At 46.4% G+C, this 25,848-nt stretch overlaps 1 protein-coding gene across 1 annotated transcript; it reads right to left on the reverse strand.

Annotated features, from left to right (window-relative positions):
- Positions 1–1,887: 1,887 nt before the first annotated feature.
- On the reverse strand, positions 1,888–14,964 carry LOC109869269 (calcium-binding and coiled-coil domain-containing protein 1). The gene is made up of 15 exons (XM_020459280.2): positions 14,790–14,964; positions 12,978–13,135; positions 12,714–12,816; positions 10,574–10,776; positions 10,139–10,351; positions 9,712–9,860; positions 9,151–9,220; positions 7,908–8,063; positions 7,318–7,572; positions 6,819–6,944; positions 6,282–6,377; positions 5,964–6,051; positions 5,429–5,715; positions 5,028–5,119; positions 1,888–4,429 (listed from the first exon to the last, which is right to left on the reverse strand). Exons 2-15 carry the CDS (start codon positions 13,107–13,109, stop codon positions 4,402–4,404), a joined length of 1,998 nt encoding a protein of 665 aa, XP_020314869.1. The 5' UTR covers positions 13,110–13,135; positions 14,790–14,964; the 3' UTR covers positions 1,888–4,401.
- Between the last annotated feature and the right edge of the window lie 10,884 nt (positions 14,965–25,848).

The following is a 25,848-nucleotide window of genomic DNA, read 5'->3' on the forward strand; positions in this document are numbered from 1 at the left end:
ACTATCGTTAAAAATACAGCTCAATAAAGAGGGACTGGGGATTAGAATAAGGTCCATATATTATTAGCTGCTTTACACGGACTGAAGCTAAACGGCCTCATATATTCAACCCCAATAACACGTTGCTATGGGAACCCTGGGGCAATGGGTAGGAGTGTTGGGGTAGTAAGGGGATTTAAAGAGGCAGGCTGGTATTTTTTGCGGGGTTTCATCGCCACAATTTCCAATTATACTAGCCATGATTAGTCAATTGATGGTTGGAGCAGATATCCTCTCCAGGTTATTAATGGCGCAAAGCAACGGCAAGTTTACAAGGAAGTATACAAGTGAAAAGTAAGAGGGATCAGGCGAATAAGAAGCTACAAGGATCGCCAGAAGGGAGAACGCCAGTCCACCCCAGGACGGATGTTAGCAGTTTCCTTCTATTACTCGGAGAGCATACTGATCACTCAGAAGTCCTGGTAGAGAATCAATAATGAATCATCCTTCGTGAACCATACAGGAACTGGTCTGAATAGAGTAAACCAAGAACGGGGTTTGCTTGTGCTTGTTCTGAACATGGACAATTTTGCATTGATTTCTAGACGTGCTTGCTCGGCGAGTTAAGATCACGTGGCTAGTGGCTACCAGCTTTCTCCGAGAGTAGGCTGGTCCCGTTCTGTAGCCAACTCTTCTATCGTCGTCATGCCTTACATACAGTGTATGGGAGCTGGCCTGGGAGGACAGAACACTGGTAGCGCTGTCTGCAACACCGGCCTGGGAGGACAGAACACTGGTAGCACTGTTTACATCACCAGACAACACTAGCTAGAAGGAATGGAGAGTCAGATCAGAGTGTGTGATAAAACATTCAGGGGCTATGCGGACGTCCTGGAGCCATAGTAAAAGGGTGGTAAGGGACATGTCATATGCTAGGAGGGGATGGGGTGATTATGGGAAAGACTGTAGCCTATCACAGATGGCCCGGAGGAAGGAGACGGGGACATGATCGGCATCCTTTCGTTCCATTACATACGCAGCGGATGCAGAGTGGGTAGGGAGCAATCAAAAGGGGGAAAAAGTGAGGAGGGAAGGTTAAGGGGAAGGTGAGAAACATTTGAAGATGTAGGGATCATACATTTAACAGACAGACAGACAGGGAGATAGAGAGAGGGGGGGGGGGGGGGCAGAGCCCTTTGCTGCAAGGAGGGGACTGATTTGGTTAGAGGACAACGCTACAAGTTGGCAAGGAGCTATTCATGAAACGAAGGTACCACATACCAGAGTGAGGAGGGTCTGCTAGAAGGAACGGGGGGGATACAATGGGGGAAATAAATAAACAAGAAAGGGGAGAGCAGAGGAAAAGAAAAAAGGGTCTGACAGGCTAGGGTGGCAGAGGTCATATGAGAGATGTGGGGGTACATCCCAAATTGCACTCTATTCGCTAGAGAGGCCTGGTCAAAAGTAGTGCACTACATAGGGAATAGGGTACCATTTGGCCTCATCTCATCGGAGATGTGTTCTAGCCTCTGGCTCTTCATATCTTTTACATTTCTAATTAAAAGCGATAAAGAGTGAGGGAGGCATTAATCCACCAGTGATTTCCCAGTTAAGGTTTTAGAGCAGGCCGTAAACCAGCCAGCCTGGCATCATTGATTTTATAATTAGCTACCGTCACCCTAGACTTGAAACGGGGGGAGTGGAGTGATGGGGGGGGGGGGGGGGTAGAAGGAGAGAGAACTGCAGGTAAAGAGGAGCAGGAGGGTAAGAACCGAAATGCAGACGGAGAGATGAGACACGTGTAAACGAGCAAATTAGCATCAGAAATGTCACGCCCCGGAGGAAGCAGCAGATTTTTTTTGTAAAAAACATTTATCTTCCATCAAAAGACAAACACATCACACACAATTGATACACGTACATGTTTATTTTATTACAGAAACCCACCCACACGAACAGACAGTATATAGTATTTACCAATAACTACTTTTTTTTAATTATTATAATTTTTTCATAAGTAAGATGACCTCAACAAACAAACATACACACCAGAAAACCACTGGGAGCCTTATTGCAATGGGAGTAGGCAGCTGTCCTGAATAGCAGTTACACTACACACCCACGTAGCTCACAGTAGACGTAGACGTAGAACTTCCCACGGAAGTCTAGATCTGACGACGACAAAACACCCGTCGATCTCAGTGCTACGGAACATTTGGTGCACATGCCAGGACGTCAAAATCACTCGCACCCAGGGTGGCAAACAGATGTGTAGTACTAAACTACACCACAGGTATAGCTCAACGGGTGCAGAGATGAGGGTACTCCAAAACGTATTGAAGCACAACCTTCAACTGAGCAGCGCTGACAAAGTTGTTATTATGACGGACTGGGTTGTAATGTTACTGACGTCACACTTTTTCACTATGGCTTTTTTACAACCCATGTGTGAGCAAACTGTTGTCCTGTATAGTGGCACCAACACCTCGACCCTTTGGACGAACTCTTCAACCCTTACCGGGAAAGTCGTGATAGATAATACAGTTCAATTGACCCTCAGACAGACAAATCAGGGGGAAAGAAAAAAGAAACGAGTCGTAAAAAAACAAAGAGGAAATACAACACACGATGGTAATGATTATGGATGAGAGATGACATGACACAAACAGGATGAATGACGAGCGTCGCCGTGTCAAACGAAGAGCATCTCCTATTGCAAAATAACAGAGTGCAGCCAATTACATATCGGCCAAGCAAAGTTGCCCCTAGCGCATTATTCTTCCTTAGCTTTTAAACCCTGGCTTTAGTATTTTCTTCTTATTACACGTATCAACTCTGTAGCTTAAACTAAAACGTCATATAATTTCATTACGATATAACACAAGCGGAGTATTGGTAGAAAATCATGAAAAATGTATTTATTGACCCAGTAGTAATCTAGTCCAGGCCAGACTTCCATGAGCTATAGGAACAACACCCCATAACAAGTATTGCAACGTCGGTGTCCATAAATTAGATGATGTTATGATGAAATTCCTTCGTTTACCAATTTGTTCTTTTAGGTACAAATTTAAAATGGCTTCGTCCCTCTGAAGCAGGTCGTTTCTGTATACCGCGCACAGTGAATCTAGCGCATTACTAATGATCTTCTGGGACGTTCTAAACACACATTATTCTTGCTTTAAAACAACACCCCGCTTTAACATTGACATCTGGTATCAAATACAAAAGTATTGCAGTGGCTCTACAGCTACCAGCATGCAGGAGCAATAGCTGTATGTTGCGGAGGATAGAATATTGGAAGTCAAATATATTGTCCAACAAAACAAACATGAGAGAACATCAAAATGTCATTCCTCTCGCCCTAATTAGTAGCAACCACCTTTCTAGAGTGTCTCTTCCAGTCTACATTCAACCTGATCGCCCTCCCCAACCTGATCGCCCTCCCCGACCTGATCGCCCTCCCCGACCCGATCGCCCTCCCCAACCCGATCGCCCTCCCCAACCCGATCGCCCTCCCCGACCCGATCGCCCTCCCCAACCCGATCGCCCAACCCGATCGCCCTCCCCAACCCGATCGCCCTCCCCAACCCGATCGCCCTCAAACTGCCACCCTTTTCCAGAAGCGTTTTCAACCGTTCTCCCCCATTTTGGACGCCTCTCTACCTTTGAGTCTCCTTTCAACTAGTACTACAACACCCCTTATAAAGTAGGAATTTAAATGTCTAATAATGAATAACAGAAAATGCTTATAATATAACATCTCAGGTTTGAATATGAGGAGAAAAAACATTATACATATCTGTACTTTACAATGATTCTTCAAACAAAAGTCTAAGTACGTTTTAATGACTATTATTACAGAAGTCTGAAGCGTTTAAAGTTGTCGCACCGACGGAAGTGCTCAAATCAACTTTTAGATTTTAAAAAGGAGACGGATACATTCACTCAAAATATCTTAATTACAGTGGCTGTCATGATGCCTCATAATAACGGCGTCATAAAAATGACATAACGCCGGTCGTAAAGCTCCCAACATCACTCCTCCTGCAACCAAAATAACCCTGTTATGAAACATGAACTATTAAACATCTAACTAAGACTTAAATGTTGAAGCGTTTCACGCTTTAGAACAGCCACGAGAGGTCGTAACTATGATTTGAGCTGTCACGACCTGTTATAACAGGCATTATGTCATCCTTAGGACCATGTTATGTGCATGTGCAGCACAACAGCCTAGAAGTCACACATCAAAGAAGAAGTTCATAGAAAAATGTAGAAGCAAATTGCATATTAACATCATTTGTCAGAGAGGTGAGTTGTAGTGTGTTTGTGTGTGTGTGTGTGTGCGCTGAATACTGAATTAAAAGTAAAGAACACACTGACAGTGATGCTGTTGACTTGGTCCTGTATCTCCGCTCTCTACCACTGAGAGGTATTAGCCAGGTCACTGGAAGAGAGGGAACAATGAAGAAAGGAAAGGGTGTGAACGATCAATCAAAATCAATAATCAATCGTGACCTTTATCGTCCCAATTTACATTCGCGGTGGGGTCACGGAACAGCAGAACTGTAGAAAAGGAACACATACGAGAAGAAAAGAAAAAAGGAGGCGAGAGAAGGAGGGAGAGAGAAATAGAGAGTGAAAGAGTGGGAGAGAGAGTGCTTTAATGATGCTGAAAATTGGCCCGTGACTCCAGTACTAGCCTGTAGCTAAATCATTGCTATAGCCAGCTGTCAACTTACCTGTCCCCTTGTCCTCCCATCTCTCCCCTCCTTCTCCCTCACTGCCCTCTTCCCTCCCTCGCGCTGCCTCCGTCGCACACGCTCCCTTTCTCCTCTCCTCCACGCTCCCCTTTCTCCTCCCCTCCACACTCAACTTCTTTTACGACCCGATATTCAAAACGTCCATCTCTGAGAGCCATACTCAGCCTGTCATCATAAAAAAAGCCCTCTGTGTGTGTGTGTGTGTGTGTGTGTGTGTGTGTGTGTGTGTGTGTGTGTGTGTGTGTGTGTGTGTGTGTGTGTGTGGGTGCGCTTGCAAGCTACCTGAGGACTGTGTCTGTGGTCTCAGGCAGCAGCAGGGCTGCCTCCTCTCCAGAGCTGTGTCCTCCGCACTGGTCGGTGTTATTCTCCTCCTCCTGCACACACACAGAGAGAGAGAGGGGGGGGGAGAAAGAGAGAAAGTTAAAGTGAGTGGTGAGGCATACACATGTAATAACCTAGCAATAAGGCCATAATAGGGAAATAAGGCACTGCACAGGCAGCTCTCTAAGTGCCTTTCTGAGATATACAGTTTATCGGTGACAGTTAAATTAGCCACAGACAGAAGCACTGGAGATAGCTGCATGTTATCAGCCTAAGGAAACAGCCTGGCTAATTGTACAAGAATTAGTCGTGTGTGTGTGTGTGCGTGTTCATGTGTAAGAGCATCTGATACCGTCTCTTACCGACTCAGAGCTGTGTGTTAGGGTGTCTCCGCCCGATTGCCTGGGCAACAACAGGGGAGCGGGCTGGCTGATGACGACGCCCCCTCGGGACAGGGACCGGGACATGTCTCTGGGGGAGGAGGGGGGGGTGGAGGGGAGCAGGGAGTCAGGCTGGGCCTGGGGGTCACACAGGCTGTAGTGGGCAAGGGGGCGGGAGGAGGGTGGGGGCTGCCTGCAGGGTTGGCGGGAGGGCTGCAGGGCCTCAGGGTTCTCATCCTCAGAGTCAGACAGAGGACTGTCATGGAGGCCTGTCAGACACACACAGAGTAGAAAACAACAGTGGTAAGTGATCGTCAGAGCAGGGCCAGGAGTTCTCCCTGACTGGGAAAAGCTCCTGGCTCTCGTCTCCACTTATCTCATGAAGTCATCTCAGATCCAAGTCAGTGTAGAAGTAGAATATCTTGTTGGGACAGCCCACAGATCAAATGAGTATCGTTGTACATGTCTCTCAGTGCTAGGGTGTTTCCCACGGTGTTAGGTGGGTTCCTTCACTCACTGGTGGAGGCGAACACCGCAGCGCTCCACTTGGCATCTGCCAAAGCCTCCCTCCTCTGTTCCACCTGACCCATGTACTCCATCAGGTCCTGTACAGAGCAGAGGAGGGCCGTCAAGAGACTCGTTTACACATAGACAAGTGTTATGCCAAGACAACTCAGGCTCAAACGGACCTCCGGGCCTCTACACCTCTTGACATGTATAGAAATCTTAAGTCTCCGAAGTGGGCAGGGCTTAGCAGTTGCTATGGAAATGTGTCTGTATGTGGAGAGGGGGAATGGTGGTTGAAGAGATGGAGGTACAAAGGTGTGGGTCTTGCCTGTTGCTCCAGCAGCAGCTGCTCCTTCTCCTTCTGGGCCACCCTCAGACTGGCCTTCAGCTCCTGGAGCTCCCTGCATGTCTCACCCAGCTGCACCTGCAGGGGCAGTCATCAAAACAAGGAGTCACATACTTATATACACACACAGCCTAGCCAGCAGCACAGCGCAAGCAATCAAAGGGACGAGCGAACATGACCCAGCATGTTGGCAAAAACACGTCTCTTTTGACAGACACTTTTATCCAAAGCGACTTAAGAGTCACGCGTTCATACATTTTTACGTTAAGGGAGGCCTCGGCAATGGAACCCCAAAACCACGGGACCGCAAGTGCCATGCTTTACCAACTGAGCCGTAAAGGACCAACTAGGCCGAGTGGTTTTCAATACCGTATAGCACGACACATGGAATGTCAGCATCCTGAGCGTGTGTGGAGAGTTGATTTTTTGTTTGTTTTTGTGTGTGTGTCTATTAATAGCTTGAAATGTCGTTTTGCATGGAGCATTTGGTCTGTGGTACGGTAGGTGTTAAGTCTTTACCCGGTTACAGTCCTTCTCTCTTCCCAGCTCCACTTCCACCTTCTCTCTCTCCATCCTCTCCTCCTGGAGCTTCTTCTCTATCCGCTGCGTCTCTCCATTCAGCTTCTCCAGACGCTCTCTGGCCTTCTGCCATGGGGGGAGACACGCACACCGCTTAACCCAAGTCATGCTGCTGGGACATTCTGATACTTCAATTCAAAGTTCAACCGGAGATACTGGGAAATTGTGTATCGAGAAGACGTGAGGCTTTCCTAGTCGGCCGCAGCTGTCGCGTATATAGCGGAACAGAAAGAGGAGACCTTGCACACACATCCTTTCCAGCACAGTAATGCAATCTCTAGTTCCAATCGGAGTTGAGTATATTAGTGCGTTACAGTTGTCAGTGAGTGTTCTGTAGAGGTTGGTGTCTACAGTCACTATCATTGTGAAACGCTTTGACTACTTGAGTAATCCAATTCATGTGATTAAAGTCCATCCATACGATGATCCTTGTCATTACCTCAGTGCTGCACTGCAGGCTCTGTCTCTCCTGGGCCCAGTGTGCTCTGGCCTCCCTCAGGGCCAGGCTGGCGTCGGCTAGCTGCAGGGTGAGCTGTGCCGCTTGGAGCCTGGCCTGGTGCAGCTCTGTCTGGCCCTGGTCCCTCTGGGCCACCAGGGCACACAGCTCTCCCTTCAGGCCCTCGGCACAACGCTCGCTGGCCCCCAGACGCTCCCGCAGGCCCCGCATCTCAGCCAGGGCGGCCTCGCTCTCCGCCTGATAGGAAAGACAAGAGGAGATGATAGTTCAGCAACAATAACAGGGTTTTCGTCAGATGACCGGTGAGGCCACGGGACATTGGGAACTTTCCTGTCACATTGTCTTTGACCAACCCTGCCACTCCCTCTCTAACCGCCCATCCCTATTTCTCCAGCCAGCAAAGTTTGCCATGGTAGCTAAAATAGCCTCAATAGCCTGGTTAGACGATGATGGGTGAGAACGAGGGGCCGCAGTGGGTACTGCCATTTTCCTGTTGCATTGTGTTCTGTTCAATCCCCTACATCCCTTTTATTAACTACCCTCGGGCCCTCTGTGGGTGGTGCCAGCCTCACCTCTTTCCGCTGCGCCGTACTCAGCCTGTATGTGAGGGTGGTGATGGTGTCACGTAGCTGTAGGGCGTGTGTGTCTCTCTGGGCCAGGGAGCTCCTCAGACCCTGGAACTCAGCAGACAGACTGCGCAGCTCCCCCTCGGACTGCTCCAGCTTGAGCTGAGGAAGACACGTGGATGTAGGAAGAGGAAGAAGAGGGGGATGAGGGGTTTGGGATCAGACATGATGGGTGGTTAGTGTTCGGGCCCAAAATGGCTGCTGTGCTTCACCCAGGTAGCATGCTACATGTTGGTAGTGAAAAACACCACGTTGGTAGTGAAAAACACCACATGTTGGTAGTGAAAAACACCACATGTTGTTAGTGGAAAACACCACATGTTGGTAGTGAAAAACACCACATGTTGGTAGTGAAAAACACCACGTTGGTAGTGAAAAACACCACATGTTGGTAGTGAAAAACACCACATGTTGGTCGTGAAAAACACCACGTGTTGGTAGTGAAAAACACCACATGTTGGTAGTGAAAAACACCACGTGTTGGTAGTGAAAAACACCACATGTTGGTAGTGAAAAACACCACATGTTGGTAGTGAAAAACACCACATGTTGGTCGTGAAAAACACCACGTGTTGGTAGTGAAAAACACCACATGTTGGTCGTGAAAAACACCACGTGTTGGTAGTGAAAAACACCACATGTTAGTAGTGAAAAACACCACATGTTGTTAGTGAAAAACACCACATGTTGGTAGTGAAAAACACCACATGTTGGTCGTGAAAAACACCACGTGTTGGTAGTGGAAAACACCACATGTTGGTAGTGAAAAACACCACATGTTGGTAGTGAAAAACACCACGTTGGTAGTGAAAAACACCACATGTTGGTAGTGAAAAACACCACATGTTGGTCGTGAAAAACACCACGTGTTGGTAGTGAAAAACACCACATGTTGGTAGTGAAAAACACCACGTGTTGGTAGTGAAAAACACCACATGTTGGTAGTGAAAAACACCACATGTTGGTAGTGAAAAACACCACATGTTGGTCGTGAAAAACACCACGTGTTGGTAGTGAAAAACACCACATGTTGGTCGTGAAAAACACCACGTGTTGGTAGTGAAAAACACCACATGTTAGTAGTGAAAAACACCACATGTTGTTAGTGAAAAACACCACATGTTGGTAGTGAAAAACACCACATGTTGGTAGTGAAAAAGCACTAAATAAATCCAAGCCATTATAGTACCTGCAGAACTTTCCTCTCTTTCTCCTCCTCCCTCCTTTGAACTGCTTGCTTCTTAGCCCTCTCCTTCATCCTACACACAGAGACGGGGTTAGCATTAACCAGATAACAGCGCAAGAAAAACAGGCAGGCCGATGGACAAAGAGAGATTAAGGGAGATAAGAGGATGGAAAGAGAGAGATCAAAGAGAGATTGAGGGAGATAAAGGATAGAAAGAGAGAGATCAAAGAGAGATTGAGGGAGATAAGAGGATAGAAAGAGAGAGATCAAAGAGAGGGATTGAGGGAGATAAGAGGATAGAAAGAGAGAGATCAAAGAGAGAGATTGAGGGAGATAAAGGATAGAAAGAGAGAGGTTGAGGGAGATTGAGGGAGATAAGAGGATAGAAAGAGAGAGATCAAAGAGAGAGATTGAGGAAGATAAAGGATAGAAAGAGAGAGATCAAAGAGAGAGATTGAGGGAGATAGAGGATAGAAAGGAGAGAGATTGAGGGAGATAGAGGATAGAAAAGAGAGAGATCAAAGAGAGCGGTTGAGTTCCAGGGAGATAGGGAGCGTCTCTGACCTCTCCAGTTCAGTCTCTCGTTCCAAAGCCTTCAGTGCCAGGGCTTTAATGTCATCCTCCAGCTCTCTGATTCGCTGTTCGCTGGCTGCTTTCATAGTCAGTATGGAGCTCTTCTCTTGAGCCAAGGCCTCTCCTGATGCCTCCACCTCCTGTGACAGGGAGGGAGAGAGAGAATCTACATTCTATACAGTAATCCTGAGACTCCTTTGTAGATGGTGAAGCACATTTGACCTGTAAATGAACTGCTCCTGTTTTGACATGTGACATAACAGTAGAATGCACATCTGGGGTTGTGATCTTGTCGTTCTACGTCAAATCGCATTTTTTTTACAAAGATAAGTGCTCATGACCAGACACCGGGGCTACTTGGACAGGATCAAATCCCCTTTGGCACGGACATTAATCCTGTCTTGTAATGTTACAGTACCTCCTGTCTCCTCTCCATCTCTTCCACCCTGTCTCTGCTTTCTCGCAGCTCTTCCTTCAGGTCTGCGATGTTCCTCTCCAGCTCCTCACAGCCTCTGTCCCACGCCTCTCTTGCCCTCCTGTACTTCTCCCTCTCTCTCTCCTTCATCCTCTCGGCTGACTCCCGTGCATGGAGCAGCTCGGCTCGCTCCCGAAGACACTCTTGCAGGCGACTCTGGAAGGAGAGAGAGAACATTAACTGAGTGCCTAAAAGATTATCCATTTCCATCCTCTGTCTCTTTGCAATTGACTATTGATTCTCACCTCTGCCTATTCATTTCAACAACATTCGTTCACCCTCTCTATAACTGAAAGAGGATATGGACATCCCTCAACAGTACTCTCTCTCTCTTTCTCTCTCTCTCTCTCTCTCGCACCTGCACTCCCTCATGCCCACCTGCAGTAGCTCGGCCCTGGGTACGACCAGAAGCATGTCGGTCCCCCCCTCCTCTCCGTGGGCTCCTTCCTCCAGGGTGACCAGGTCCTCCAAAGGTTTAGGGGCGCTGAAGGTAAACTGGGAGCTGGCAGAGCACACCTCTCCCTTCCCATCCACGTACACAAACTGGTACTGCTGGGAACTGGACTTGGGCAGATAGGAGGCTGCAAGGGGGAGGAAGGGAGTGGGAGAGTGAAATGGTCAATGGATTATCGATCTAGATGTATACATGCTTATACTGCTAAAAATGTATTTATGGCCATGATTTCAGTTATGATGACATGTACACAGTGGTGTAAAGTACTTAAGTAAAAATACTTTCAAGTACTATTTAAGTCATGTTTTGGGGTATCTGTACTTTACTATCGATATTTTTTACAACTTTTACTTCAATACATTACTAAAGAAAATAATGTACATTTTCCCTGACACCCAAAAGTACTCATTGCATTTTTTTCAAATTCACACACTTATCAAGAGAACCCAGGCCCTGACCTTAGAGATCCTGTTTATGTCTCTATTTTGGTTTGGTCAGGGTGTGAGTTGGGGTGGGTATTCTATACTCTATTATTTGTATTTCTATGTTTTGGCCGGGTAGGGTTCTCAATCAGGGACAGCTGTCTATCGTTGTCTCTGATTGAGAACCATACTTAGGTAGCCCTTCCCCCCCCCCCCCCCACCTGTCTTTGTGGGAAGTTGACTTTCTTTAGGGCACATAGCCTTTAGCGGCACGGTTTGGTTCTGTAGTGTTTATTGTTTTATTTTCCAAATAAAGAGAAAATGTACGCTCATCACGCTGCACCTTGGTCCTCTTCAACAGCCGTGACAAAGGAATTTGAATTTATTGATACTTTTACTTCTGATACTTTACTATATATATTTGTTTACCAAATACTTTTACTCAAGTAGTATCTTACTGGGTGACTTTCCCTTTTACTTGAGTTATTTTCTATTAAGGTATCTTTACTTTTACTCAAGTATGACGGTTGGGTACTTTTTCCACCACTGCGTGCACTGTAGATAACCAACCTCTGTGACAAGTGGGCATAATCCTGAATGTGCTTTGACTACATCAGACGCCTGTCTCCTCAGTCCTCACCACAGACGATAAATGACCGTGTCAGTGATAGCTGTTCATCTCCCTGACACAACTCAATGACACAGCCGCTCTGCTCAGCCACCGAAAAGCCAGGCGATCTGTAGTCACCTCAGCTAGCACTGTCACTGAGAGGACGGAGGACACTTTATACACAGTGTAAAGTCTGCAAGCTCCTGTGCTGTAATGTTAAAAGGACGCTTTTCACTCGGTGCTCTCTATTCACTCCTGACTGCCTTAGTGTAATGTATGGTTGGTTATTCAGTCTTTGTACCATTGTCTCTCTCGTCCTCATTACTCAACCTTCTACTTCTTAAAGGAATTCAATCAGAGTCGAACAAAGACTGGTTTAAATTCAAAACCGAGAGCAGGGCGAGAGGGAGAGAGCAGGGCGATAAGCAGGGCGAGAGGGAGAAACAATCTGATCGTCTCCTTTCTGTAACACTATGTGACTTATTGAGTCGTGTCTCTGCTTTAAATATCAGTCACCAGCCTATAGTACCCTTCAACAGGGTCATTCAATTTACTGTGAGACCAATCCAAAGTTGGAGCGTTTCCTTACAGACCTTGGCAGAGTATGAATATTGGGAAATAAAGACAGATACCAGCAGACTGTTGAATGGTCTCACACTTTTCGTGAGTGTGGATATCTTTCTTTATATGATGACCCTGCAAGTTAAGTTAATGAACTTGGGGCGGCAGGTAGCCTAGTGGTTAGAGCGTTGGGCCAGTAACCAAAAAGGTTGCTGGATTTGAATCCCTGAGCTGACAAGGTAAAAAATATGTCATTCTGCCCCGGAACAAGTCAGTTAACACACTGTTCCCTGGTGGGCCGTCATTGTAAATATGGATTTGTTCTTAACTGGCTTGCCTAGTTAAATAAAGGTTCAATGAAAAAGAAGAATAATGAATGTGTGTGTGTGTACTACTTTCTGAACAGTGTGAATGTTGACCAGGCACACTTTGTATGAAACAGAGGGAGGGTTCAAAGGGAGGGACTAGTACCCTGGAAGTTAACACAGCAGTTGACATCTGTGCCTTCCTGGTAGCCTTCCGGGGCCAGGGCCCAAACAAAGGTGTGGTAGTCCTTCACTGACAACCATCCCACCTGAGGGAGTCAGACAAGGGGAGAGAGACAGGGAGACATAAAAAAACACACACAAAAATATTAATATATACAGTAACATTTTTTTTAAATACTGCTGTGCATTTCACTTGATTTCCACTCCTCGGGGTGGGTTTTACTAATTTATCGGGTTAACCTTATACCTTGAAGAGTCCGACCCAGTCATGGCTGGCCCAGGTATGTTGCGAGCTGATGCTGTAGTGGCATTCCACGCGGCTCTGAGGGAAGTAGCTACTACCCACGTTCCGAAACTCCACCCTCCAAGCCTTCTCCATGGCAACACAATAACACTGGTGAGTACCTGTGGGGATACAGGTGTGACGGAGAAAAAAAAGATCTACGTCACAACATTTCATTTGACAACGGCTATAATAAACACAGGTAGACACCAGACCCGAGACCGGTGCTTCAAACAGTTTCAACTGCATCTGATTGTGTTGTTTGGTACAACAGAACCAATAGAGTAGTCACATAATGGTACACTTGGAAGTTGAATCAATCACACCTCAAATAACTTCCAACTATTTTCGAGTATTTGATGAATGTACCCCGGAACCTGTTCAGATGAGCATATATGGAGAAGTAGGTGAGAGGTGACTGCTGTGAAGCAAACTGCTGAGTGAAAGAGTGAAAGAGAAAGAGTCGACCCCTGGGAGTGTTTGTTCAGTGAAAGATGATCTCCTCTCAGTGACCATATGGAGGGCACGAAAAAAGCATGGGGGAAGGGCACTCCCCCCCTGGGATAGTAAAATCTAGATGACAGTTAAGCCCATAACGACCATAACACATAATCACACACTACATGACAACAACACCGAGACTATTTATTACAGCCATTGCCCAACACCTTGTTGTTATTGTACACCACTCTGTTTCTACTTTACCTTTATTTAACGAGGCAAGTCAGTTAAGAACACATTCTAATTTCAATGACGGCCTTGGAACAGCGGGTTAGCTGCCTTGCTCAGGTGTAGAACGACAGATTTTCTTTAGCTTGTCCATTCGGGATTTCGATCTAGCAACCTTTCGGTTACTCGTCCACACGCGCTAACCACTAGACTACCCTGCCGCTCACTCTAGTCACGTGTCGACAAACATGTAGACCTACGGTTCACTTCTTGTTTAAACATCAACAGCCACGTGGGACTAGTATCGAGGCATAGACACAGTACCCAACAAGATATACATTTGATATATTTCACTATTGTACTGGCAGGGATAAATTATGACAGGTGTCAGTCTAAATCCCTGTAATACAATGCAACCTCAAACTAAATTAAGGGGATTGTATTAAAACAACTGCATGGCGCATTAGGCCTATATCTAACATTTCTGGCTAACATATGGTCCATATTACTGAGCTTACAAAAGTGTAAATAGTGAGAACTCTTGAGAAAGTGTAATAACAAGGTAATAACACGTTCATAAACCATGTATAGCGCATTAATAAACACACACAACGTGCAGCCGTCAGTCCACTTGACACGAGCATTAATTCATGTTTGTGTTCTGTTTATTTTGTTAGAAATGAGCAAAAGCCCACAAACAATACAATCTGTGGTAATAAACGACTTATTCTATTATATAACATAGATATCTCTAAACTTAAAAAAAAAAAGAAAATGTTCAAATTACACCGCACGAGATTCGTGTCAAGACAAGGCCCACTAGCCTAGCAGCTGCAGTCTCCAGTGTGCGCAATAATAGACTCCAGTGGAAAAAGAAACCCCCACGTTGTGTGCGCGACTCCCTTGATGCGCAAAAGCCAATAATCAGGACCATAGTGACCGTTAACCGATCTCGCCGTAGTGTAATGTATTAAAGAAAAGGTGTGCACCGTCAACAAATACCTGTACCAAATAGGACAATTTGCTCGTTTTCCTTTGTGTTCGTTTCTGCATAGGGAGAACTCTACGCAGATACAGATCGTCAGAGTTTATTTGACTGAAACTCACCTTATTCTGATCTGTTTGCTCTGCAGATTGTCCAATTGATCCGTCCCTATTTAGATTAAAGGCAGACAAAGTCCATCCGTGTCAGAAAACGATTAAACGTTTTTTTAAAGATGCACAACGATGTCTCTTCGCTCTCAGCTGTTCCACTAACCTACAACAATAACAAAAACACACGCATCACAGTGGTGGTGTGTTTTGCTGTATTATGGGAACTGCTGTTCTTCATAGCTGGATGAAGCACAGATCTGAAGCTAGAAATTATAGGAGGAAAACTACAACCCCCGAACACAGAGGAGACGCTCAAAGGTCGGGTTACGGGAAATCGCGTTCTGTAATTTGATGATTCTCCGCGTCCATGGCTGGTTCATATTCTTTTCTCGCCGATTGCATTACGCACGCACTCTCATTGGTCATGTCATGGCCTTAATATAAACGGTCCTATTATAAAGCGCGACGTCATCGATGCGCAGCGGAAAACAACTCATCGGGTTTAATATGAATTGCTTTTGATGCGAGCAACCCTAATGCATTGCATTTGCGACAACAACGAAATGTCAAATTGCTGTAATACTGTCTATTATAGCTGCCTGCTCCCAATATGGTGTTGTTTAGTCCTTTTAAAATGAATAGCCTTTGATTTACTTGCCCATCTCCAGGAAAAACAGAACTCTTAATTCACTCGTGAGTGACACTTGAGCATTGCTAGCATGCCAACATTGGCAGATGAACAGACATGACAAACGTAGGAGAGGTAGTGTTACATGACAAAACTCCATTTGGGATTGAGTGCTAGCATACTATAATAAGCCCCCCCCCCCCCCCCTCGCGAGGCATGTGGAAAGGACTACAGACTATCACAGACTACAGAGGTAAATCCAGCTGCCCACCGAAGCCTCCCCCAATACAAGCTTAACACATTGTATGCTCGCGTCGAGGCAGCCAATACTGAGCCATCCAGGAGGACTCTCGCTGCTCCGGACGACCAGGTGCTTTCCCTCTCCAAGGCTGACGTGAGAAAAACTCTTAAAAAGCGTGAATGCTCACAAAGCCACCGGCCCAGACGGTATCCTTGGCCACGTCCTCAGAGTGTGTGCTGACCAGCTGGATGGTGTCTTCCCGGACATCTTCATCCTGTCCCGGGCTGTAGTCCCCACCTGCTTCAAGGAGACCACCCTCGTCCCAGTGCCCAAGAAAAACAAGGTGACATGCCCAAATTACTATCGCCCGTCGCATTCACTCCAGTCATCATGAAGTGCTTCGAGAGGCTGACATCCCACACCCTCTCCAATATGCCTACCGCTCCATCAGATCCACGGAGGATGGCATTTCCATCTCTATTCACATGGCCATGACACATCTGGACAAGAGGAACACCTATGTGAGAAGGCTGTTCATTGACTACAGTTCAGCATTCAACACACAGGGGGTTGGTGGCACCTTAATTGGGGAGGACGGTCTCATGGTAAGGGGGCAGACCCCAGGGGCAGAGGGGCAGACCACAAGCTGTGAGGATTGGCGACAACACCTCCTCAACACTGACTCTTAACACAGGGACCCCCCCCCCCCCCATAGGTGTGTCCTCAGCCTTCTGCTGTACTCCGTGTTCACCCACGGCTGCGTGGCTTTGCACGGCCCCAAGTCCATCATCAAGTCTATGGACGACACCCTGGTGGTTGTCCTGATAGCCAACAACGAGTCAGCCTATAGGGAGGAGATGAGTGAACTGGTATTGTGGTGCCAGGACAACAACCTCTCCCTCAACGTCATCAAAACAAAGGAGTTCATTGTTGACTTCCGGAAGCAGATCCACATCAACAGGACTGCAGTAGAGAGAGTCAGCCGTTTTCATTTCCTCTGAGGACTTGACATGAACTAACAATACCACCACTCTTGTCAAGAGGGCGCCGCAGCATCTCTACTTCCTAAGGTGGCTGAAGAAATGTGGAATGCCAATCAGGTGCTCTTCAAATACTACCGCTGCACCATCGAGAGCATCCTGAAAGGTTGCATCATGGCCTGGTGCAAGAATTGCTCCGTCCACAGCCACAAGGCCCTCCAGTGGGGGGTGAAGACGGCCCAGTACAACACTGGGATCCTGGTCCCACACATCCAGGAGATCTGCTCACCTTAGCACACATGCACTCACTCAGCCACACAGACATACACACACCCACACAGACATACAGTGCATTCGGAAAGTATTCAGACCCCTTCTCTTTTTCCACATTTTGTTAGATTACAGCCTTATTCTAAAATGTATTAAATAATTGTTTTTTTCCTCATCAATCTAAACACAATACCCCATAATGACGCAGTGAAAACAGGTGTTTAGACATTTCTGCAAATTTATTACAAATAAATACAGAAATAGCTTATTTACATAAGTATTCAGACCCTTTGCTATGAGACTCGACATTGAGCTCAGGTGTATCCTGTTTCCAGTGATCCTCCTTGAGATGTTTCTACAACTTGATTGGAATCCACCTGTGGTAAATTCAATTGATTGGACATGATTTGGAAAGGCACACACCTGTCTATATAAGATCCCACATGAGGTTGAAGAAATTCCCTGAAGAACTCCTAGACAGGATTGTGTTGAGGCATAGATCTGGGGAAAGGTATCAACAAATTCTGCAGCATTGAAGGTCCACAAGAACACAGTGTAAGAAGTTTGGAACCACCAAGACTCTTCCTAGAGCGGGCTGCCCGGCCAAACTGAGCAATTGGGGGAGGAGGTCCTTGGTCAGGGAGGTGACCAAGAACCCGATGGTCTCTCTGACAGAGCTCCAGAATTCCTCTGTGAAGATGGGAGTACCTTTCAGAAGGACAACCATCTCTGCAGTACAGCAGCAATCAGACCTTTATGGTAGAGTGGCCAGAAGGAAGCAAATCCTGTTTTGAATGTTTTGGATGTTTTGAATCGGCAGGGACTGGGAGAATAGTCGGGATTGAGGGAAAGATGAACAGATCAAAGTATGGAGAGATCCTTAATGAAAATCTGCTCCAGAGTGCTCAGGACTTCAGACTGGGGCGAAGGTTCACCTTCTAACGACCCTATGCACACAGCCAATGCTGTTATTTGTAATACATTTGCAAACATTTCTAAAAACTTGGTTTTGCTTTGTCATTATGGGGTATTGTGGGTAGATTGATGTGGGGGAAAAAAATATTTAATACATTTTAGAATAAGGCTGTAACGCAACGGAACGGAAAAGTGAAGGGGTCTGAATACTTTCTGAATGCACCAATTATGTTTGGTAAATACTACACAATCTAAAAACTTGCCCCTCAATCCCCTATTCCCCAAAACACATGTATTTATGATGCAATAGTTTATGTGTCAGGTGTCTAGGGTCAGTCCGTTATATCTGGAGTATTTCTCCTGTCTTGTGTGAATTTAAGTATGCTCCCTTTACTTCTCTATCTCTCTCCCTCCCCTCCCGGAGGACCTGAGCCCTAGGACCATGACTCAGGACTACCTGGCCTGATGACTCCTTGCTGTCCCCAGTCCACCTGGTCGTGCTGCTGCTCCAGTTTCAACTGTTCTGCCTGCGGCTATGGAACCCTGACCTGTTCACCGGACGCGCTACCTTGTCCTGGACCTGCTGTTTTCGACTCTCTCTCTAAACCTCACCTGCTGTCTCCAGCTCTGAATGATCGGCTATGAAAAGCCAACTGACATTTACTCCTGAGGTGCTGACCTGTTGCACCCTCTACAACCACTGTGACTATTATTATACGACCATGCTGGTCATCTATGAATGTTTGAACATCTTGGCCATGTACTGTTATAATCTCCACCCGGCACAGCCAGAAGAGGACCGGCCACCCCTCTGAGCCTGGTTCCTCTCTAGGTTTCTTCCTAGGGTCCTGGGTTTCTGTATAGCACTTTGTGACATCGGCTGATGTTACAAGGTCTTTATAAATAAATGTGATTGATTGATTGAATATTGGACTCTAAATTGTGCCTTCCTGTATTATATTTATGCTCAAGTGTTTATTCTATTCTACTGAGCCATTTACTTTATGTTCGTATTCTTATCTCTTCTTATTTCTTATTGGTGTTGCATTGTCATCAAGGAACCCTGCAAGTAAGCATTTCATTGGACGCGGTATACCATGTGTATCCCGTACATACGACTAATCAAACGTGAAACTTTCAACTGAAGTAGGCTTGCAAAACGCTCTCCAAGTGCAAACGGGTTTATTTGTAATGCGGTAATGCATGACGTCCAGATGTAAGCTACAGCAAATGATGACACGGCCAAACTCTTGTTACTTACAAGTATCCAAAGAAGGTCTTTACTTGAATACACTTTTCAAGGTCATTTCAAAGCTACATCCAAATGCCGTATGACATGGCAGAGCTCACATGCTACAGGGGGTTCCACAGTTGGTAAATCCACGATGGGAAGTATGTAAGTGCATACTGTGCGAGAAAGGTGGAGAATTGCGATGGCGCCACGTGGTCCCTGTACAATCTGCTTCCGTAGACACCAGATGGCAGTGTACTTCAACCAAACCATCTGAGTGAACCTTCCAGAGCCTCCACTCTCGGTTGACGTCGACACAAGCCAGATGCCTTCCCCATGCCTGGTTCTGTCTGTTCTTGCATGTCAGAACTGGAAATTGTCAGCTCACAGCTGGAATGATGGGATATGTTGATATGTTGTATAAAGAAAATAAGCAAAGTGTTATTTCACTTTAACCAAACACCGTAGGCACATTCAAATGATGTCAGCACATGGTGCCCCGGACTTCATTGTCTTCTGACAGGTGACGTCACTCCTACAAGAACCTGTAATCGTTTTTTTACCTCCTACTGCTTTTTAATGTCACATGAACAACACCAGCCCACTCGTCAGAGGGTTGGTCGCTTGATGTGAACCCATTGCAGCGATTAGAAGTTCATTGTTTGCAGACATACAGTGTACTGCATGAGAGTAGCCTATAAAGAGTGTTAAGATGGGTTTTAACAAGAGTGGAGTTGGGTGTCACACGTACACACACACACACACACACGTTTTGTCAGACAGGGTGTGACAGACCTTGCTGGATCATGCCCAGGCTTCTGACTGCAGGTCCAGCTTCCAGGCGGACTCCCGTCAAAACTCTCTCTATTCGCCACACCCTCCTTTCCTCTCCTCCGCCTTCACCCCCTCTCCAATTCTTTTTTTATTGATTTCTTTTTTATAGAATCAATATTAAGAAGTTGTGTGGATGCCTGTGGCCTGGTGTTGATTTGCCTTTTTTTTCCCAGTATAGAGACTTACCTGGTCAAGGGTATCCTGGTTATTTCATTGCAGCAACCCAACACAACATGACCACTGTGATGTTATTTTGGCCTCTGTGTGTCTAGTAGTACACTGTCTAGTGTCTACTGCTGGCCGGACTGGTAAGAGATGGCCGTTGGATGTACAGTATCTCGAGGCGTTAGAAACTTCTCGCGGGCTGTGGTTCATGTCTCAGTCTGGGTGACTTGACTGTCTCGCTCAAAGGGAGCGGCAGATGTTTAAATCAAATCAAGTGCGTTGGTCGCCTGCAACATATCTTGATGATTTGAGATATGCGGTAGCTGCAAAGGTCTTGCAACCTTTTCTAGAATACTTCTGCATTTGATGTGTTTTGAGCAGCGGTGGATGACTGACTAGGTGACAGAATATTTAGAACATATTCAAAGCTGGGTGACACCACAACGGAGAGCTTTAGACACACAAGGGTAGCAGTTAAATAATAAAAAATCAGTGGGGGGGGGGGTCAGGGAGTAACCAATAAGGGTTATATAATAATTTAGTTGAGCAAAGGCACTGGAAGGGTAGAGGACAAAGAAAGGAGGATAAGAGAGGATAAGTGACTGAAAGGAGGGCAGAACAGGGGAAGGGAGGGAGGATGGCGGTGGAGGCAAGGACAGGATAAGTGATAGACAGAGCCACTGAGATGAGAGCAAAACAGGGGGAGGGAGTGGGAGGTGGAGGAGAGGAGTGGGGGATGGACGGACGGTGGGTGGGTGGGTATTTAGTATGCACGGCCGAGCTGCCCCATCTGCCTAGCGCAGCAGCCCTACATCGTATAACTGTCCTGCGGCCTCCCAGACACATAAAGAATGCCTCACATTTGATGTAATTCCGCAAAATTAATGACAGCTTTACTTCACTATGGGCCGTGAGGGAATGATTAGTGTTTGATCGGCCATCTGATCAGACACTGGCCATGCCTGAGCGGAGCTGGAAGTGAGGAAGATGGAAGAGGGGAAACACACGCGAGATGCCGCTGGCAATGACACACACACACACACGCCAACACCTCCCCTGTACCCCTGAGTTCCCTGGTCTGGCTCCCCCTCCAACACTGACTGGCACACAACCACCACCTCATTACACTACACACCCACATACAGGACAGGACAATCCCCAAGTCCCCTCTCTCTCTCTCACACACTCTGCTCTGCTGTGGTCCGTCTGATCCAAATAAACACCCACTGAATGGCAGGAGGAGGCAGCTAGGATGCAGCTCCCACAGGCATAGTGATTGGGAGCCCTCTCTGCAGTTTTTACATCGCTCTAGACGGGCTGTGTTTTGGCTGCCCTGCGCTGCAGTATTTCAAGGCAAAGTGGGCCAACAGGCAGCAGGCATTCAATTTAGACAAGCCTACGGTCGGACTCTGGCCCCTTTTACAAGATATACTTTATTGCAGTTGTGATTGGAATTGGGTATTCGTTTTTTTAAAAGAGATCGGGAACGGATTGGGAATTTGAGAGGAGAAAATTGATAACCCTCCGAAACGAAATTCCTTCTCTTCCCTTCCTTTATTCCTCCCCTCCCCCATCCCCCCCTCCTCCCCCTTCTTCTGGGCTGCCTGCTTTTACAAGCGAACGGGGGTGGGGGGGGGGGGGGCATTCCGTTTTACAAGTGAGCCCGGTGCATCTCGGTGTGCTAGGGGCATTAAAACCAAAGCCGTCTTATCTGTGCAGAGCGTCAGAGGCTCTACGTTAGAATGCTGTTGTGTCCAGCCACTAGGCTCGTGTGGGCTTTTATGTAACGCGGTGCAGTCAGGAATCCAGTGGATAAATTCCACTGAGCTCATAGATAAACTAGTGATTGAGGGTGTGGGGTGGTGGTTGGTTGGAGGAACGATGTAGGTAGGGTTAGAACTGGGGGATGGGTGGTGGCGGTGACAACATAGCAAGGCCAACATTTAGTGACATGATTTACACTACAGTATTTCACATCAAATAAACAAACTTGCCTTTCTATGAATTGGTTGTATTGTGAAGTAGACATTTGGTTTGTGAAAGTCATTGTTATTCGTGTCTATTCTGAATTCCAAATGGCTAAGTTAATTTCCCATCTGACTGTCGGGCTCAGTCCAGACTCCGACCAGGCATTGAAGGGCCTGAGCTATGCCAGCACAGATTGGTGGACAGATCGGCGTTCCAACTCTGTGATTGGATATAGCTTTGGAATATTCCAAATGGTTGTCCATTATAGTAAATGACTGTGGAAAAAGACCACTGGAGATAATAAAAATGGCAATCCCTCCTCGCATCTGTTTTGATGCTGCCTGGGCCGACAACATTTCCACTCTACTTCAGTTCTCTTCTTGTTCATTATCCTCTTCTTTCTTTTTTACGTTACATTGCTGACATCCTTCTTTTCCATTTTTGCGTGCCCCGCTATCACTCTCTCTTTCCATAATGGTCGTATGTCTTTCATTTAAACCTCTAACTCTCCCTCTTCCCCACTCCCCCCTCTCTCTCTCTCTCGCTCCACTTTCCCCTTCTCCTCCACCTCTCTCTCTCTCTCTCTCTCTCTCGCTCCACTTTCCCTTCTCCTCCACCTCTCTCTCTCTCTCTCTCTCTCTCTCTCTCTCTCTCGCTCCACTTTCCCCTTCTCCTCCACTTCTCTCTCTCTCTCTCTCTCTCGCTCCACTTTCCCCTTCTCCTCCACCTCTCTCTCTCTCTCTCTCTCTCTCTCTCGCTCCACTTTCCCCTTCTCCTCCACCTCTCTCTCTCTCTCTCTCTCTCTCTCTCTCGCTCCACTTTCCCCTTCTCCTCCACCTCTCTCTCTCTCTCTCTCTCTCTCTCGCTCCACTTTCCCCCTTCTCCTCCACCTCTCTCTCTCTCTCTCTCTCTCTCTCGCTCCACTTTCCCCTTCTCCTCCACCTCTCTCTCTCTCTCTCTCTCTCTCTCTCGCTCCACTTTCCCCTTCTCCTCCACCTCTCTCTTCTCTTTTCTTTCCTTCTCATTTTATATTTTTGGCTGAGCCGAAGACCTTTTTCTCAGCGCAGTGACCTTTCTAGTTTTAAATGAAGCCCCACTGCGGCATGTCTCTCTTCATAGACCGCCAGTTACGAGCCTTCAGAGGACCGCAAAAGAAAGAAGAAAAAAAACGATTCGGATGAAATGGCCCCTTTAAAAAGCTCTTCCAAATTCCTTTGACATTTTTCTCCCCCCCCCCCCCCCCCCTCATTAATATTCACACTAATGAGGAGTGTCCTAAAGAGCAGGCTTCGGAAAATGTGAGATGCACACACACACAGGTGCCCACACACAAACACACACGTGCGCTCACAAACACGTTGACGCACACACACCGCTGCTTATTACTGATGGATTTGAGGAGATTTATTCAAAGTGGGCAACCAAAGACAGTTACTTGATTGGTGGTTTTCCTAGAAAGATGCCTTTTTTATACCTAGTAGCAGCCATTTAGATTAGACCAAGGTTAAAATCAATACAGCCCCTTGCCAACCTTTGTTGTGCACTATCCACTGTGTACATAGTGTGTAGGATGACTTGGGATGTCAATGAGGTGATGCGTTAATTCACATTTCTTTGCCATACAGATCCCCTCTAAATCCCAGCTGCTGCGGACAGAGAGGTGCGTTATATGGACCTTGTATGGGCCTGTAGTCCCATTGTTCTTTGGTACGCAACAACAACGTGTTCCTGACTTTGTTTTGGAAAATGGGAACTGTCTGGATGTGTCTCAGTTAGCCAAATTGTGCTACAGAGAAATAGCTCTCAAATTCATCGAAACCACACGGAGCTACGCTGTGCTGTGTCCATTGATCCAGAGCTGCTATCAGGGCATACCTGTTCATTACACCTCTATAAAACCCTGTTGGTCTGAGAATGCAACGGCAATTACAGGGAATGATTAGAGCAATTAAGTTCTAGAGGGAGGGCTGAGGGCAGGGATGGAGCCTTTTACCCGCTACCTTGGGCCTCATGGGGAGAGTAGCCTGTGAGTGTGCGTGTGTGTGGGTGTGTGTGTGTATGTGTGTGTGCGCGTGCGTGCGTGTGTGTGTGTGTGTGTACACTACCTACCTTGTTCATCCACTCAACTTTCTCCACATCCAGAAAGTTGACCTGCAGAGAAAGCGAGAAAGTGATTGTATAGATTTGAACTTTGAACTGCCTTTAAACAATATAGCAGAAGAGTGTAACCTGGGTAAGAAAGTGTGGAGCTCGTGAAATGGGTAAAGATTGATTTGAGACAGTAAAATGAAGGCCGTTGCCAATGTTTTAAAATATAATGAACCACAGACCGCCCTAAACATTTCTTCCAAAGCAAAACCACAGTCACAAGACCTTCACAAGATCACACTGATCAAGTGAGTGAGTGTCCTGTGGGAGGGGCTGATAAAGAATGTTGAAATAGTCCCATGACTAAGAAAACATGTATACTTTCTCCCTCTTGTGTGTGTGTGTGTGTGTGTGTGTGTGTGTGTGTGTGTGTGTGTGTGTGTGTGTGTGTGTGTGTGTGTGTGTGTGTGTGTGTGTGTGTGTGTGTGTGTGTGTGTGTGTGTGTGTGTGTGTGTGTGTACGTGTGCGTGTGCGTGCGTGTGTGCGTGTGCGTGTGTGCGTGTGTTCAGGCACCCCTGCCTGCAGTGTAGGAGCCAAGTCCTCAGCAGGAGCTCAATTGCAGCTGCAATATACAGTACCAGTCAAAGGTTTGGACACACCTACTCATTCCAGGACTTTTCTTTATTTTTTAAACTATTTTCTACATTGTAGAATAAAACTATGAAATAACATATGGAATCATGTAGTAACCAAAAAAGTGTTAAACAAATAATATATGTTATATATTTTATATATATTTTATATTTGAGAATCTTTAAAGTAGCCACCCTCTGCCTTGATGAAAGCTTGTAACACTCTTAGCATTCTCTCAACTAGCTTCATTAGGTCGTCACCTGGAATGCATTTCAATTAGCAGGTGTGCCTTGTTAAAAGTTCATTTGTGGATTTCTTTTCCTTCTTAATTTAACGCATCGAGCCAACCAGTTTTGTTGAGACAAGGCATGGGTGACTTACAGAAGATAGTGCTATTTGGCAAAGTCCATATTATGGCAAGAACAGCTCAAATAAGCGAAGAGAAACAACAGTGCATCATTACTTTAAGACATGAAGGTCAGTCAATCCGGAAAATGTTCAGAACTTTGAAAGTTTCTTCAAGTGCAGTCGCAAAAACCATCAAGCGCTATGATGAAACTGGCTCTCATGAGGACCACCACAGGAAAGGAAGACCCAGAGTTACCTCTGCTGCAGAGGATAAGTTCATTAGAGTTAACTGCACCTCAGATTGCAGCCCAAATAAATGCTTCACAGAGTTCAACTGACACATCTCAACATCAACTGTTCAGAGGAGACTGCATGAATCAGGCCTTCATGGTCAAATTGCCTCAAAGAAACCACTACCAATAATAAGAAGAGACTTGCTTGGGCCAAGAAACATAAGCAATGGACATTAGACCAGTGGAAATCTGTCCTTTGGTCTGATGAGTCGAAATTTAAGATTTTTGGTTCCAACCGCTGTGTCTTTGTGAGATGCAGAGTAGGTGTGTGGTTCCCACCGTGAAGCGTGGTGGAGGAGGTGTGATGGTGTGGGGGTGCTTTGCTGGTGACACTGTCTGTGATTTATTTAGAATTCAAGGTACACTTAACCAGCATGGCTACCACAGCATTCTGCAGCAATACGCCATCCCATCTGGTTTGCGCTTAGTGGGACCTTCATTTGTTTTCAACAGGACAATGACCCAACACACCTCCAG

The sequence above is a fragment of the Oncorhynchus kisutch genome, linkage group LG24, assembly GCF_002021735.2.
Source record: "Oncorhynchus kisutch isolate 150728-3 linkage group LG24, Okis_V2, whole genome shotgun sequence".
Classification (NCBI taxonomy): Eukaryota; Metazoa; Chordata; class Actinopteri; order Salmoniformes; family Salmonidae; genus Oncorhynchus; species Oncorhynchus kisutch.